The sequence below is a fragment of the Rattus rattus genome, chromosome 8 (assembly GCF_011064425.1).
Source record: "Rattus rattus isolate New Zealand chromosome 8, Rrattus_CSIRO_v1, whole genome shotgun sequence".
Lineage (NCBI taxonomy): Eukaryota > Metazoa > Chordata > Mammalia > Rodentia > Muridae > Rattus > Rattus rattus.
In genome coordinates, this window is record NC_046161.1 from 6,280,059 (window position 1) to 6,295,076 (window position 15,018).

General features: G+C 40.1%; 1 protein-coding gene across 1 annotated transcript in view; it reads right to left on the reverse strand.

Annotated features, from left to right (window-relative positions):
* Positions 1 to 15,018, reverse strand: part of Cntn5 (contactin 5) — a 1,166,275-nt gene that overhangs the window by 374,915 nt on the left and 776,342 nt on the right. The window contains exon 7 of the mRNA XM_032911019.1: positions 4,761 to 4,856. Coding sequence (XP_032766910.1) covers positions 4,761 to 4,856 — 96 coding nt within the window. The remainder of the gene's footprint in view (positions 1 to 4,760; positions 4,857 to 15,018) is intronic.

Here is a 15,018-nt window from a genome sequence, read left to right on the forward strand (position 1 = left end):
TTTAGGCCCAGGAAGATCTGCCCGGTGGAAAGAATACAGGCTAGTGGAGGGTAGAGCAATGGTAGAGAGCATGTCTCATAGCTGGCTGTAGATATAGGGTTTAAGTTTTGGGGGGACTCCAAAGTCACCAAGGACCAGAGATGTCTTTCATCTGAAATTTAGTTTGAGAGAACTTCCCAAGATCATGAAGACAGAATCATGAAGGGATAAGATCACTCAGAGTCGGCTTGCTAAAATAAGGAGAACAGCTTCGAAGCAAGCACCTTGAATCTGCTTCTTTCACTGTGCATGGCTCCAGTCTAACATCCAGCCTGCTGCGCAGAGATTGGTAACTTTAATGCTCTTTTGATTTCGTTGCCCAGAAGCTGGTGGTGGTCCCTGGAAAGATGCTAAGCCGTGGCTGAGATGCGTGCTCCTCATATTTTGGGATACAGGGCCACTGTGACCTGGTCGTTTAGATAATATGTCAGCTTTTGGAGCTCCTGCACTGAACAGGGTTGATGAATGTGAAACAGTCCCTGAGAATGCTAGCAGAGGTACCACACCCGAACAGGCAATTTCATAATCAGTTGAAGAAAACCTTAGATACAACTAGCCACCTGTTTACAGTTTACAGTCTGTCAGGTACATCTTCATGTTCCGCCTATATTCAGTAGACATTAAAAGCAGTTGGTACCTTAGAAACACACTAATCAATGTTAGTTTTCCCCCACAGTGCTTACAAAATAAAGAAAAATGTACTCAGCCTACTGCTTCCGCTGATTACACATAAGCATTCTCTCTAGGGAATCTCACTTAACCCCTGAGCTACCTCCTAGTCTACATGCTAGTCATGCTCCTACAATTCTGTTTCTTGCCATCTTATGGAAGCTCGAGTTATCTACATTAACCAAGGCTGACTGGATTCGTAGTCTACCTAATCTTTCCATTAAGTCAGTTTGGGTTAGATAAGACACTGACTAGAGCCTAAGTTTCCTTGTACGTTCAAGTTTATTTTGCCTAATGAATGAACAGGTATCATCAAGAAAAAACACAGTTGAATCAGGTGGGGCACTTTCAGTGGGTGGTGACCGCTGAGGGAGAGATGGAGTTTTCATAGTGGTTTGGCCGCTCTCTGCTGTGTGAACCTCTGTTGCTGTGTGTATGGGTAGCACTAATGAAACTCAGGCAGAAGAAGAGGAGAAGGGTAAAGGGAAGGAGGTGTGGTAGAGGATCTGGAAGGAGTTGCAGATGAGAAGATAGGGTGGATTTTATGTAAATCTATTCTATTCATGTATTGAATTAAAAGTAAATATAAAATAAGATATTTAAAGTATTATATATGTATATTTGTATTTTGTGGATACATACCTAAATAACAAAGGAAATTTTAGTATTTAAATGAGAATATAAATGAGCAGTAGTTCTTCACAAATCGTTTGTAAGGCTTGCCTCATTATTGGGAGCATTATAATGATAATTTCTAAGTCACACACATTTCTGAGGGCAGTGTGACCATGATACTGAAGAGTGCCACATTCAAATATACATTCATTGTAGACGGGTTCTTGTCCCTGGTACTGAGATGCAGTGATGAATCCCATGGATGTTTGGCAAATGCTCTACCTGCCAAGCCACACCCCAAGGCTCTAGAGCTTCTTGTTTTTTTTCTCCTGGCAGTTTTAGTTCTCAGTGTAAGCTTCAGAGTGTTTCTGCACGTAATTAAAGCAAGTATACTTGAGATGAGATAAAAATCGCTGCTTCCATTAGAAGACCTCCAATCCTAGCTCTTCGTCGCTGCAGCAGCATGACCTTACCAGTTTGAAGCTAGCCAACTGGAAAGTATTCAGAAGAGTGGTACACACACACACACACACACACACACACACACACACACACACACACACACTGGAAGTGAGGGCGGACTGGGACACACAACAAAGTCCTCCTAAAAACCAGAAACAATATTTAATTAAAATTAGGAACTAATTTTAAAGCTACTGTTTAGGGGGACTTTTTGTACATTTTTATACAGATTATTTTCTCTATATGTAGTATATTGAATTTGAAAAGGTTTGAACAAACAGAAGTTAACTATTTTTGTTTAGTGAAAATCAGTTTGGAAAGTTTAACTTAACAGTCTCTAAGTAAATAATTGCTTCCTCATAGAGCACATAGGTAAGATGTTTTCGTCATGTGTTCCCAATAGGCTTTCATGATCATCTCTTGTACAGTAAAAGGAAAATTTGGCAAAATGGACCATTAAAGTTTTCATTGAAAGTTAAAGAAAAATGTGCTTGGTACATCCTTTTGAAAGGAATGAGATATTTCTCACCATTGAATCCTCTCTGACAGTCGATGTGTTTCTCCATTTCATAGCTCTCTCAGTGACTCCCAGTAGCTACTCTTCCTTGAGAGAACAGAACTAGAATGTGGTAAGGAATGAAGCAAGCTTCTGTCATGGATACTGGCTCCAAAGGACTGAGAGCAGAGTTGTTGTCTCTCTAAAATGCTGCAAATTTCAACTATTAGAACCAGGGTTTACTCAGGAGCTCCTTATGCTTTCATTGAAGACCTACTAAATGTTGTGCACTGCGCTACAAATGGGGCTATTAATTGCAGTATGATGAATTTCAGAGCATGACAGAAGTGCCATCCTCCTACTGCTGATACTTTATGTCACTTAACAAAATGCATCTCAGTGAATCAGGAAAAAATATGATTTAAAACAAGGCAGGAAGATAAGGGAAACAAATGTGGAAGGAACGTAGAAAAGAACCTGCTCTGTGATGACCTGCATAGCTCTTAGGATAAGCCTGGAATTTGGGTCTGAGATGTGGATCTCATATAAGGTTACAGTTGTTTTCTGATTTAGCCCTTGGTTTCACGTCATCAGAGCCAAGGTAGCTGAAGTAGTCAGAGCTCCTGAATCGTGGGGCAGAGACCCAGCCTGGGTGCTCCCTTCCCCTGGTTCTGAAGCCACTGTTCCAAGTACACTTTGTCTAGGTATTAGAGTGAGCATGCCCTCCCCCACCCCACCATTCCCATTTCTCAATACCTCGACCTCTAACATTTCAGGCTTCAGTCACTGCTTTAGGGAGAATATATAATCTTATAATGTGTCTTTTAAACCAATGCTATGAACTTGAGTTCACTTTTTTCTACTTCTCGGTTATCTTTATAATACACTGAGGCAAAGGGAAGTGGCTCTAGGTTTTCTTGACGTGCATCTGATCTTCTTTGGCCTAGTCTTACACCCTCAGGCCCAAGCCCCTGAGAGTGATTTCTGCCTAAACCATAGACACAAGTTAATGCAGAGATTAATTTATTCATAGATTCATTTATGAATTTTTTCAGCCACAACTTTGTGGCGGTATCTGTCTCAGCCATGTGGTACAACAGAAAACAAAGCCTAGAGAATTTCTGTCTTGGCGGGATTTACATTAAAACGGAGGATAATAGAAAATGACACTGAAGTAAGCACACATTTTCTTGGTGCGTTAAATGAAGGGTATTATGGAGAAAATGCACGCAAAGGTAAAAATGAAAAATGTGGTTACTAAGTGAAAACTAAATCAAGGCAAGTTAGGGAAGGCTCTGCTAGGAAGGTAGGACAGCAAGAAAGACATGGCTGTGAAGGATGTACACAGCACATCATTTGACTTCAGGGGGTAGAGCCAAACCCGGGAACAGCTCAGGCAGGAGTATGCATGGGTACTTGACGGCCATTGGCCAAGCCAGGAAGAAGATAGACGACGCACTCAGAGAAAGCATAAGTAGCTAGATGGTGGCTCCACCCCACCCTGTCTCTTAGTCCTTCCTAGTGCTCTTTCACATGTAGTATGTAGGAACACAGCAAAGCCATCTACACCCCAGAGAGGGGGCCCTCAGCAAACCCAGTCCACGCCCACCCTCATGTTAGGGTTCCACCAGCCAGAACTGTGAAAATGTCCCTGTTGTTTAAGCCATCCAGCTTGTGGCATTTTATTCTGGCAGCTTGAGCAGACTAACATACAGCCTCATTTAGAGTCAAAGCCAAGCTCCTTACGGTGGCTTGGAGAATTCACCATCTGGCTGTCCATTAATTGATGTCAGACTCTCTCAAATTGTTTTCCATAAAGGGTATACTGAGATACAAACAGGTATATGTTTTCAACCACTGGACTTGAACAAAATGGATAGAATTAGTGACAAATTGGCAAAGGGATACAAAATGATTTGTAGCATAGTCTACTGTTCTATTTCCCACAACTTCAAGAGGTAATTACCCTTTTTAATTACTCTTTCCCTCAGTTTGATAAACAAGATTGTTGCTCACAGAAATAGTTTAATGAAACTTTTGTTTGAAAGCTATTCCTTCTTAGCACTTTTGTCCTGCTATGGCAAAGAACACTGAAAGCAAACACTTACGAAGCCTGTCTTCTGCAACACGGGACTCTGGTAGTTACTTAATCAGTTCTGACACCTCAAACAGTTTTGCAAGTTTCCAAGTTTCTTGCCCTCTGGACCATATATTTCTCACCAATTGGAGCAGAGGCATAATGTCAACAGTCAACAGAATGAGAAAACAATTGTACCCAGCACAACCTCCCACTCAATGGAACACAAGATGTATGAATGGTAATTACACATACATGCCAATACGTATCGTGCCAACCATGCACATGTCAACTGGGGTGGTCCCTGGTCATACCCTGTCTACAAGAGTGAACACACAGTGCACAGAAGTGAAACAGACAGCACATGGGAGTAGCAAGAACATAGACGTGGTGTTACTATACCTGGAGAATGAGGCGGCGGAGAGCACATCAGAACAACCCCCTGGCCTTCCCGCACTGAGACTGCACTTCTTGTCCGGCCACTAAAATTCCCCAGATCTGTCAATACAACACAGCATTTAGATGTCATGTACGAAAGAAATAAAATTAAAATAAAATAATGACAGCTTTCATTTATTTTTTTATTCTCTTGACAATGAATCTTCTTGTTTATTTTGTATAGTTTGTATTGTCTGATAAATAAATCCATAATCGCCTAGTATTAAGTAGCACAATTTCAATAAGTACATAGTATCCACAAAATATCTGTTCACTGGGTATTCCAAGTTGCTGACACAGAAACTAAACAATATAATATTTGAACATATCGAGCATTTTTAATTCTATTGGCTACATTCTGACCCTTTAATGAGGAAAGCCTATCTTTCACAAGGAGACACACAGCCATGATTAGGAGTGGCACATGGCTGGCCTGCTACCTCATTAGCTGCCATGGTAGTGTTGAGTAAAGCCAAGTATGAGTTTGCAAAATGAGAGAGGCTTTGTGCTCTAGTGAAATATAATGAGGCCATGAGATGCTCTTTTCTGTAAGAGTGAATATGGACGCCATGTTCTTTCATTTTATGGAGGAATAAAAGAGGACTTCTGAATTAATTATACTCATCTGTTTTGGATAGACGAGGCATATTAAAGCTTGAAACACGTGTATGTGAGACACTAGTACTGGGGTCAGCTGCCTTCACCCGAATTACGTTCACACAGATGGAAAAGCAGCCCTAATAGAACACGGCCCTCAAGTGGACGATGGGGTTTTATCAGTATTTAATTGCTGTTTATTGATCTCTTCATCATACCACCCACAGGCATCATCTGTCAGTGAATTAGTCTGACCAAGTGTCACGATTCAGAGAACATTTTCTCACAAATGATGGTCTCTTAGATAAATATTGCCTCAGAATTGACATCTGTAGCATCACGTTTCCATGGTAAGAAATGCTTTTTAAAACAATGTTCATCATTCTTTCTAATAAGTGTAAATTATATTTTGTTTTTCTTAACTTTGAAGGTTTTTCTGTGTACGTGATATGTTTTATGGGAATACAATTTAGAGCTTCAATTCAACTGTTTACATACCTAACAACTGATTAGTCAAGAGCATCTACTGGATGGATGTGAGGACTCAGTCACTAGTTTAATTATTGTTCCACCTCCTTCTATGGCCATGAGCATTGAATCCAGAGCTTTCGGTGTGCTAAGACAGCAAACGACATTGAGGTATGCCTCACCAGGCTGGCCACTTTTATATTTGAAAACAGGGTCTCCCTAATTTGTCGATGTTGTCCTTGAACTCATGATGTGACCTGGGTCTGCTAAGGCCTCCAGATCCCCCACCTCAGCGTCCCCATTGGTTGGAGTTACATGAAGGGTCAGACAACCAGGCTCACCTTATCTTACCTTATTTAAATAAAACATTTTTCTTAATTCATAATAAGTTTTTTTTTTTTAAGCAAAGCCACAGTGATGGAGGACTCAGACTGTGATGATACAATGGTGTGTCAGGGGCAGAATGAGAAAACTACTGAGGTCATCAGACTCTATTCATTGCTACATGGTGAATAAGGAGGCAAGACAGAGGAGAAAGAACAAAGTAGTTAAATGGTTTTATCAAACGGGGTATTAATATTGAAATCAAGAACAACTAATTATCTAACTAAGAAAACAAATTCTTCCATTTGATCATAAATGCATTTTCTACAAGCCCCTCTGCAGGTACCTGGCAGTGAGAATGTCTGCCTCTTCATGAGCTTCATTAGCACACAGTATCCCACATTTATGTTTGTGTGAGTCAGAAATACATGTGGCTCTTGTCTTTAAGTGTAAACATATTGGTTCTTAGGATTGGAGCCTGAATCCTTTTTCTCCAGAAAGTGCTCTCAATAGAAAGGTCAGAGCATGACAAGAGTTTGAAGTTGATTATTTTGGCCTCCCTTGCTGGAAGGACAAGCAGAAATCACATGATGAGGCAACAAGTGTCCCAGGGCTCCAGTGTGACTTCAGGGTTTTTCATCCTCACCAAAGTCACAAAAGGCAAAACCTGTTTGAATACCAATTCACTTACACACACTAGTAAATGATTATAAAAATTCTACACATACTTCACACAAATACTTCAAGTCTTTAATATGCATAACATACCATTTTTATTTATTTACTATGCTAAAATGATACTTTAATAGACAATTCAAATTTAGTGCCTCCACAAGGACTTGAAGCATAGAAGTGACCTAGAAGCCAACTGTAAAAACAAGAAAATTGTAGAATAATTATGGCCTGAGATCTATTTTGAGATTACAGTGAACCGAAAGACCATGTTCAGCCCTGTCTGCTTTGCTGTGCATCTGTGTGAACAGAAGGCTCCTCACAGAGAATCTCATGATTCACTATTTCATAGGACAGTAGTATTACAAAGTTAAGTAGATATTTTTGAATTACAAATACTTTCTAATGTTTATAAATATTTCTGCTTTGGCTTTACTGGGCTTAGTACGGAACCTTCTGCAAGCTTAGGAAGCTCTGTTATACTCATCTGTATTCCCAGGCCCAGGAATTAATTATTTATTTTTCTCTCATCATTTTAGATTGTGATCAAGCAGCCAACATCTGGTTGTATGTTCTACCTTTTGCCTTGGTTTTTCTGCTTCTACTGGCTGGTGCTGCCAAGCAGGGGGACTATTTCAAATTAAACTCCTTGTGCTGCAGGGTTTCTAGCCAAGTCCTGCAGAAACTCCAAAGCCTGTCCTTCCAATAGGGGAAGTAGAGAGAGTCGTTCTGTGGTGTCTCTTAGGCAGGGACTGCACACCTTACCAGTGTGATCTAGTCAGAGAACAGTGACTATTCCTCTCTGCACCCCCAAAAGAATTTGTACTAGAGCTTTCAACTGAGTGCTGTGGCAGGAAATAGGGATTTGGGGTCACAGCATAAGAAAGAAGAGGTTGAAAAGGATGGCACTGTTCCCCAAGTGGCTATGTGTGGCAGACAGCCATGTTTCAATCACAAATACTTTTAAAAATTAAAATCACGCACAGAAATAATAGAGAAGTTAAGTAGTTGGTTTTGGTTTTGGTTTTGGTTTTGGTCACACAAGATTCTGGTTGATTTGAGGAAGCCTGACTTATTTGACAAATCTCCTGATTGGTACAAACTGGGAAAAGCACACCAGGCCAGAAGTAGACAGTGAGTGTATTTGGAGGTACTCAGGAAATGTAGAAAGCCTTTAGTGGGCATGCACGCAGCACGGGTGTTTTTCATTTTAATACATCTGACATTCATGCATTAAAGAAAGAAATGAGAGGAGCTTTCATGAATGCACACTTCATTTTCCTGTGATTGACACAAAGCCTAAGAACAGAGCCTGCTGACGTGGTTCTGAAACCACAGGCTGCTTTAGAGTGAAAGGGACAGTTACTGAAGTCACTGTAAATCACATGATGTCATACAAGTAGGAGACTGGGAAAGTCTGTGATCCAGAGCCTAGGAACTGTGAGCCTGGCCTCTGATCTGAGCTTTCTGAGTCAAGAAACACAGACCTCAAAAAAGAGCTTGAATTATAACTCTAGCCGATAGGATCATTATTCCTTTGCATTCCAAGGGAGACATACAGGAAATGACATGATTGATATATTTCACTGTATTTTACTAATTTATCTTGAGAGTCTGTGCATGTGGGAGGTACATGCCTGCCATAGTGTGAGGGTAGAGGTCAGCGAACAATTTGCAGGAATTCACTCTCTCCTACCAACTGTGTGTATTCAGGGAATCCAATTTAGGCCACTGGGCTTGGTGGAAGGTGCTCCGATCGATGGAGCCATCCTGCTAGGTCCAAACCCAAGAATCTTACCAGCACTTCTTAAAATACAGCTGTGTTTGCTGATGGTAGCCAGATTGAAAGTCACAGAGACACAAAGCCCTGTGGTATTTTACGGTTGATTGTGAACTTACAGCTAATGGAGATGCAGGATGGGCCTGAGGGATTCATTTATTGTAAAATGCACAGAAATTCACTGTGGTTAAGTGACAAGAGCTGAAGTCCAGAATCAGGAGGATGGAAGCATTCAGTGCTTGAAGTAACAAGATTTTGTTTCCTTATTTTAGTAAAAAGCTGCGTTGTCAACTTAGCTTAGAATGTTTTGCATTGATGGAATAATTTCTTCTTTTGTATTATACTGTATGGGATAGTACTATAATTCTCTTAAACATTTGCTCTGTTAGCTCTGAATAAAGCTTAATAGCAAGGTTCCAAAAAAGGTAATTTGATAAAATTTATTTCTGCAGAATATCAGTTTAGCTAATCGTAGGTATCACAAGAATGCACTCCATTATGCAAAGATATGGATGGAATTAAGACACAGCTGGTATATGATAAGGTAAATCTAGAAGAGGTGATGAAAAGCCCTAATGAAACTTCTCTCCGGCTTGAGTTTTCTGTGGTGATGTCCAGAAGGTTAGATGTGAGGATTTGCCATGCCTTGCCTGTTCTGCTGCGTATTATAAGAAACACAAATCATCCAGGTTCACCAATTGAACTCTGGAAATAAAGGAAGCAGACTCAATTTTCCTTGAAAGAGGCATTTTAAAATTCACTTGTATGTGAAACTAATTTGTAACTACTTTTGTGAAAAGGTAAAATGTCCAGAGAGCATGATAAACATTGTTTTGATGTTAGAATTGTACTCTGGTGATTATAAGTTACAAAGCGCTATTTCAATCATAAATGTTACATATGAGCAAGTAATCTCAAATATACTATGATGCATATAAGTGCATTTATATGATGTGGGGAGGAATATTAACCCTGGAAATGGCTCTAAACCTACTTTGACAAACGCATATGTTCAATACTAACAAGTAAATAATTGATGTGATTAGTGAATTCCTACATCCATTTCCTCCCAAATTCTGATCAGAATTAGTTCATCAACACTTCAGGAAATTAAAGCTGATGATGACGTCACATGCCTGTAACCCCAGCACTAGGAATGCTGAGGCAGACCAGTAGTGAATTTGAAGCCACTCTGTGGTACATAATGAGAACGAATCTCAAAAGAAAATACATGTGCGTGCACACACACACACACACACACACACACACACATACACACACACACACACACACACACACACACACACCAGAGAGAGAGGAGGGGGAGGGAGATAATAAAGAATACAGTATGTGAGAGGCTGCTTTGCATATTGACGACCCATGGAGATGGGGAGAGGTATCAAATAGTAAAAATCACAAATTTCACAAGGATTCCTGAAAGTCACAAATCCCTTTATTCTCTCTCATACAGTTAGCACATTTTGCTAAAATGATCTCTCTTTTATTTCTTCAGCCTCTCTTCTGTGTGGATTGGGCAGAGCCCTCAGTGAATATGCACTGTGAATTTGCAATAAGGGACACAATACTCCTGGACCCCAATGTGTCCAGCAAATGGGAATGGTGAAGCTTTCCCTCCCTTGAGGAATGCTGAAGTCCTGTTGTGGTTCACGTACAGATGTTATGAATGATTGACCTTCAGATAAAAACGGCATTGAAGAAACGACAAGTCAAGCTGCTAGAGAACTCTTACCTAGATTAGCCAAACTTACCTCCTCTTTTAGCTGTATACAGTATACAGTGTATACAGTAAACCAACTTGCTTGAATCTGATGGATAAAGAGTTACCCTGTGTTTGTGGCTGCTGCCGGTGTTACTACATCAGAGCGACTAGCCAACCCAATTCTAGCGTTTGGTTCATGTGTCTGTGTGTCTGTCCTTCATCCCCTCCTCACCCCCGAGTCAAGTTTTAGGACTTAGTTTACAGTAACAGCAGCACTCTCCATTTCATTTCCAAGGCATCGACAGCCTTCAGCTGGACCACCTGAACACGCTACCCGGATGTGCACAAGTGAGAGACAGGGGTCAACCACAGTCACGTGCTTAGCTCCGAGGTGTGATGTCTACAATGTTCTCTGTCACCCCGACCCCCGGTCTAGAATGTTTGCTGTAGGTAACGCCAATATCTATTTTCCTCACATTAATTTTTAAAACTCATTGGTAGGCTGATTTTTAAAATGGTGTATTTGACTCCAAGTATGAAATTGTCTTTGTCAGTCTAAGCATTATGCTTTTTAATAACACCAGGTAGTTTTTCTCTTCCCGATTAAACCCCCGTTCTAAATTGTATAAGACTCGCAGTAATCATAGCCTCTTGGCTCATACTGTGGATAAAGGAGAACTTTCTATAATCAACTAATATGTATGCTTGAGTGTTTTCCTCTACTAAATTTGTTTTCAACTGCTGTGTGTGCTGCCGAGCACTCGGGACCGTCCCAGCTCCATGCGAAGTGCGGCGGCGCTGGAAATGGCCGCCTTCTCATTCCCTCAGCTCATTTACTGCCTCACACTTAAGGCAAGTACAGCCAATTTGCATAGTTTTCTTTTAAGTGATATAACCTCAACCACTCTATCTGCATTTTTTTTCTACCTTGTTTAATTAAAACCTTTTAGGAAGCTCCTACAATTCATGACTCAGCAGTTAAGTGATCAATTTTCAATCCATCTTACGATTTGACAAAAATCTCGTGTTTTCGCTCACCGCCATTATCCTTCCATTGCCCTTGGCCAAAAGCCTCTCTCCTCATTCGATGTGTGCACGAGTTTTAGTTGTAATAAAGTCATCTTTGGTTAATGCTTAATTTTATACACGGTCCTATTTGCTAGGTATAAGACCTACGTATGGAGAAAGTCCTTAGTGAGAAGATAAATACTGAATCATCGCAGGCCAGGAACCAGATCACTGGGAATGCCGCCTGGCATGTAGTAACTAGTTAGTGAATAAATTCACATTTAAAGAATAAGTTGACACAAAGTAAACTGAATGAATCTGATTCATGCATTTTTCCTACCTGACTTATATCCTGATGCTAGATATTTTTAAGCCACTTTTAATAATTTCTTCAATACAGATTACTTTTGGGGGTAAATTTTAAACATAAGAAGAAAATCTTTATAGAACGAAGCTATTGTGTCATGAAGGGTGAACCCAACACAATGGTAGTATCCTACTTTCTGGCTTCCCTTTACAGTTTTCCCACCAGCCCATCTACAGTCAAGCCCGTGAAAGCACTTCCAAGGAATGGTAGGGGTCCTACAGAAAGGTGCATTCGCCTGTCAAGAAGTTATTTTATCTTCATTCCACACATTCCCCACAGTCTAGTCAAAGGTTAGCAGACATTTTTCTTAGTGTAAGGGGTCAGATAGTAAATACTGGAAACTGGGTAGGTCAAAGGCAAAGTAAAGGGTATCATGAAACACTATCAAAATTGTAGATGAAACAAGACATCATTGTTTTCAATACTTTATCCATTTATGTATATAAAGTGCTTGCTCCATGAGCATGGACACCTGAATTCGGTGCCCAGAAACCATGCCAAAAAGCCAGAATGGAGATGCAAACTTGTGATATTAAATATCTGGAGCTTGCTGGCAGGGAAGCCAAGTTAAAAAAGTGGATTCCAGGCAGTGAGAGACTATCTCAAAAAGGGGTAGAGAGTGACTGATAAATTCTTGTGGTTGGTCTTTGTCCTACACTTGCACATGAACACAGTTGAGTCTTAGAACCACTCATTATGGTCAGAGTTATAGCTCTTAAACGTATATCCACATGAACAAGCATACACTTTTGTATCTTTACCCAGTGATGTTCATCCCCATCCCTTATGTCATTATCAAGGGACAGAGTGTAGGTTTATCAAACAGAAATCTAGTTTACAGTGAGCCCTCTATGAATGTTTCTTATTATCACTCTATGCGAAAGGGACTATATTCATCCTGTACCCAGCATCTTGTATGTTTACTGAACAGAGTTCCATTTTTTGTTCTCCTCCTCCTCCTCCTCCTCCTCCTCCTCCTCCTCCTCCTCCTCTTCCTCCTTTGGATGGTTTTCTTTTACTTCTCAGACAGGCTGTCTGTGTAGCCAAGACTGTCCTGGAACTTGCTAATGTATCAAGCTGACCATGAATTAATGCAGTCATACTGTGTCAGACTAAAAAATGCTAGGATGTTAGCTATGAGCATCACATATGCATGTTGATGTTGTTGAATACCTGGGTTCTAAGTTGAATTTAGATTTAGAAATATTTTATGCTATTCTATGTTCTTGAATAAAGAATATGATCAATAACATTCTCTAAAAATTATGATAATCTTAACAACCTACAGTTTCAATATCACTATAAATCAAGTTTATTAAAGATACGCAGATGATGCTGACCATAAATTTTCTCAGTATTACTGGATACATGCTACCTGTAAAAAAACCGTGATATAATTCTTAGATGCCTATTTATATATACATATATGGAAATATATCCATTTAACTCCTCTTACAGCCTCCTTTTCAGTCCCCTTATGTTTCTAAAGTGTTTATGTTGCTGATGAGGAACGGATACTCAAAAATACTATGCTCATATCCAAATGTAACACAGCTAAAATGTATAAAGGTGAAATTCCAAGTACAGTTCCTAATGGCTGAGAGCCTCACTCACGATCACTATGCAGATATTTTGACAAGAACAGTGTGGTAAGACTGAAAGTTGCAGAGACACAGTGATGGAAGCAGGATAAAGAGATGGATGACAAAGTGCATTCTTGGGGAAGTAGAATCAGAAGTTACAAATGACTCATTCCATAAGCACCGAGAAGCTACTGACCTGATAGATGGATAGCAGGGTGCTGAGGCGGAAGATGCACACACAGTCTCGGCCTCACTACCTCTTCTAGCATTCGTTTGTTACAAATGGAAATTCTGAGTCTATTTTACATTGAGGACTTCGAGGCACTGGAGTCATAGCCTTTCAATCAACATTCACTGATACCTGTTTTTAATTTTGTTTTTAAGGTATCCAAGGATTTATATATTTCCTTGTGTGGGCATCACTATCTGTTTGTTGTAAAGTTTCTCTTTACTAAAATTCATAAACCCCTGGCAGGGGTTTTGGGTATTAATAATTTAAAACTGCATATCATCACATATCACTTTAATATTTAGATACTACTACATCCTATATATTTTTAATTATTTTACGCAATTGTTTAAAAAATATTTAAACGTAATGTTGAACTATGTGACAAGAAACTGAATATCCCTTGCACCCTCGGTAGTGATGTCTCAGGTATTTCTTGGTCTCATATAATATTTCTGGGCTTTTCTATTTCACAAAGCTTCTTTGAAGTTAAAAAGTTGACATTTACTCTACTGCCTTTTCAATATTTAAAAGAGAGGTCAAATATTAAACTGTCACTTCTGTCTTATATTTTGGTAGATTAATTAAAAATTCCTTAAGAGTTAAAAACAAAACAAGACAAGACAAAACATATGGTTTATAGCTTTAATCCCAGCCCTTGAAAAGCAGAGTAAAGCAGAGTTCTGTGAGTTTGAGGGTAGTAGCCTGGTCTACAGAATTGATCTGTTCCAGAAAAAACCATAATGTTAATTATTTCAGTGATCTATGGTTCAGTGTATTTATATTCCAGAGGTATTTGTTCCACTGGCTTTACCACTGCCTAGTACAAGGCCACACGTTTTACATGTTTTGGACTAGTTCTTGCATTAATGAGAGCCACTCCTCCTCCGGCGCCTGAGGTCTTCTCTGCTGCTGTTTCCACCATTCGAGCTCACAGGAGTGTTCGTCCTATTCTACACAATGTGACTACTCGCTCATTTTCAAGGTCTCAATTGCTTTGGACTGGACTCCACTGAAACTGCTGATTTCTTCTACACTATGCAAGCACAGACAAGAGACATCTCTCCCTCTGCCTCCCCCGCCGTACCTTCTCAAATCTCTCTGCCTTTAGCTACATATGAGCCCACATGACTCCTTTTTAAGTGAATGCTGCTCCAGGAAGCCTCACCACGGCAATGTTAGATCTGAGCAGTTGACTGCTGATCCTGGAGTCCCTCAAGCACACAGCTCCTGAGGAGAACACGGTGAATGAATGTTGTTCCTTTTGTGGTTTGTCTCCCGTTATTAATGGCTAGATCAGTTGTGTTTTCGTCTTTCAGCTGTTGTTTGTTTCTTTTGTTTTGGTTTCAGGACAGGGCTGCTCTCTGTAGCCTGGGCTGTTTGGTAACTTGCTGTCTAGAGAACAGACTGGACTTGAACTCACAGAGATTACCTGCTTCTGCCTCACAAATGCTGGGATTAAAGGTATGCGCCA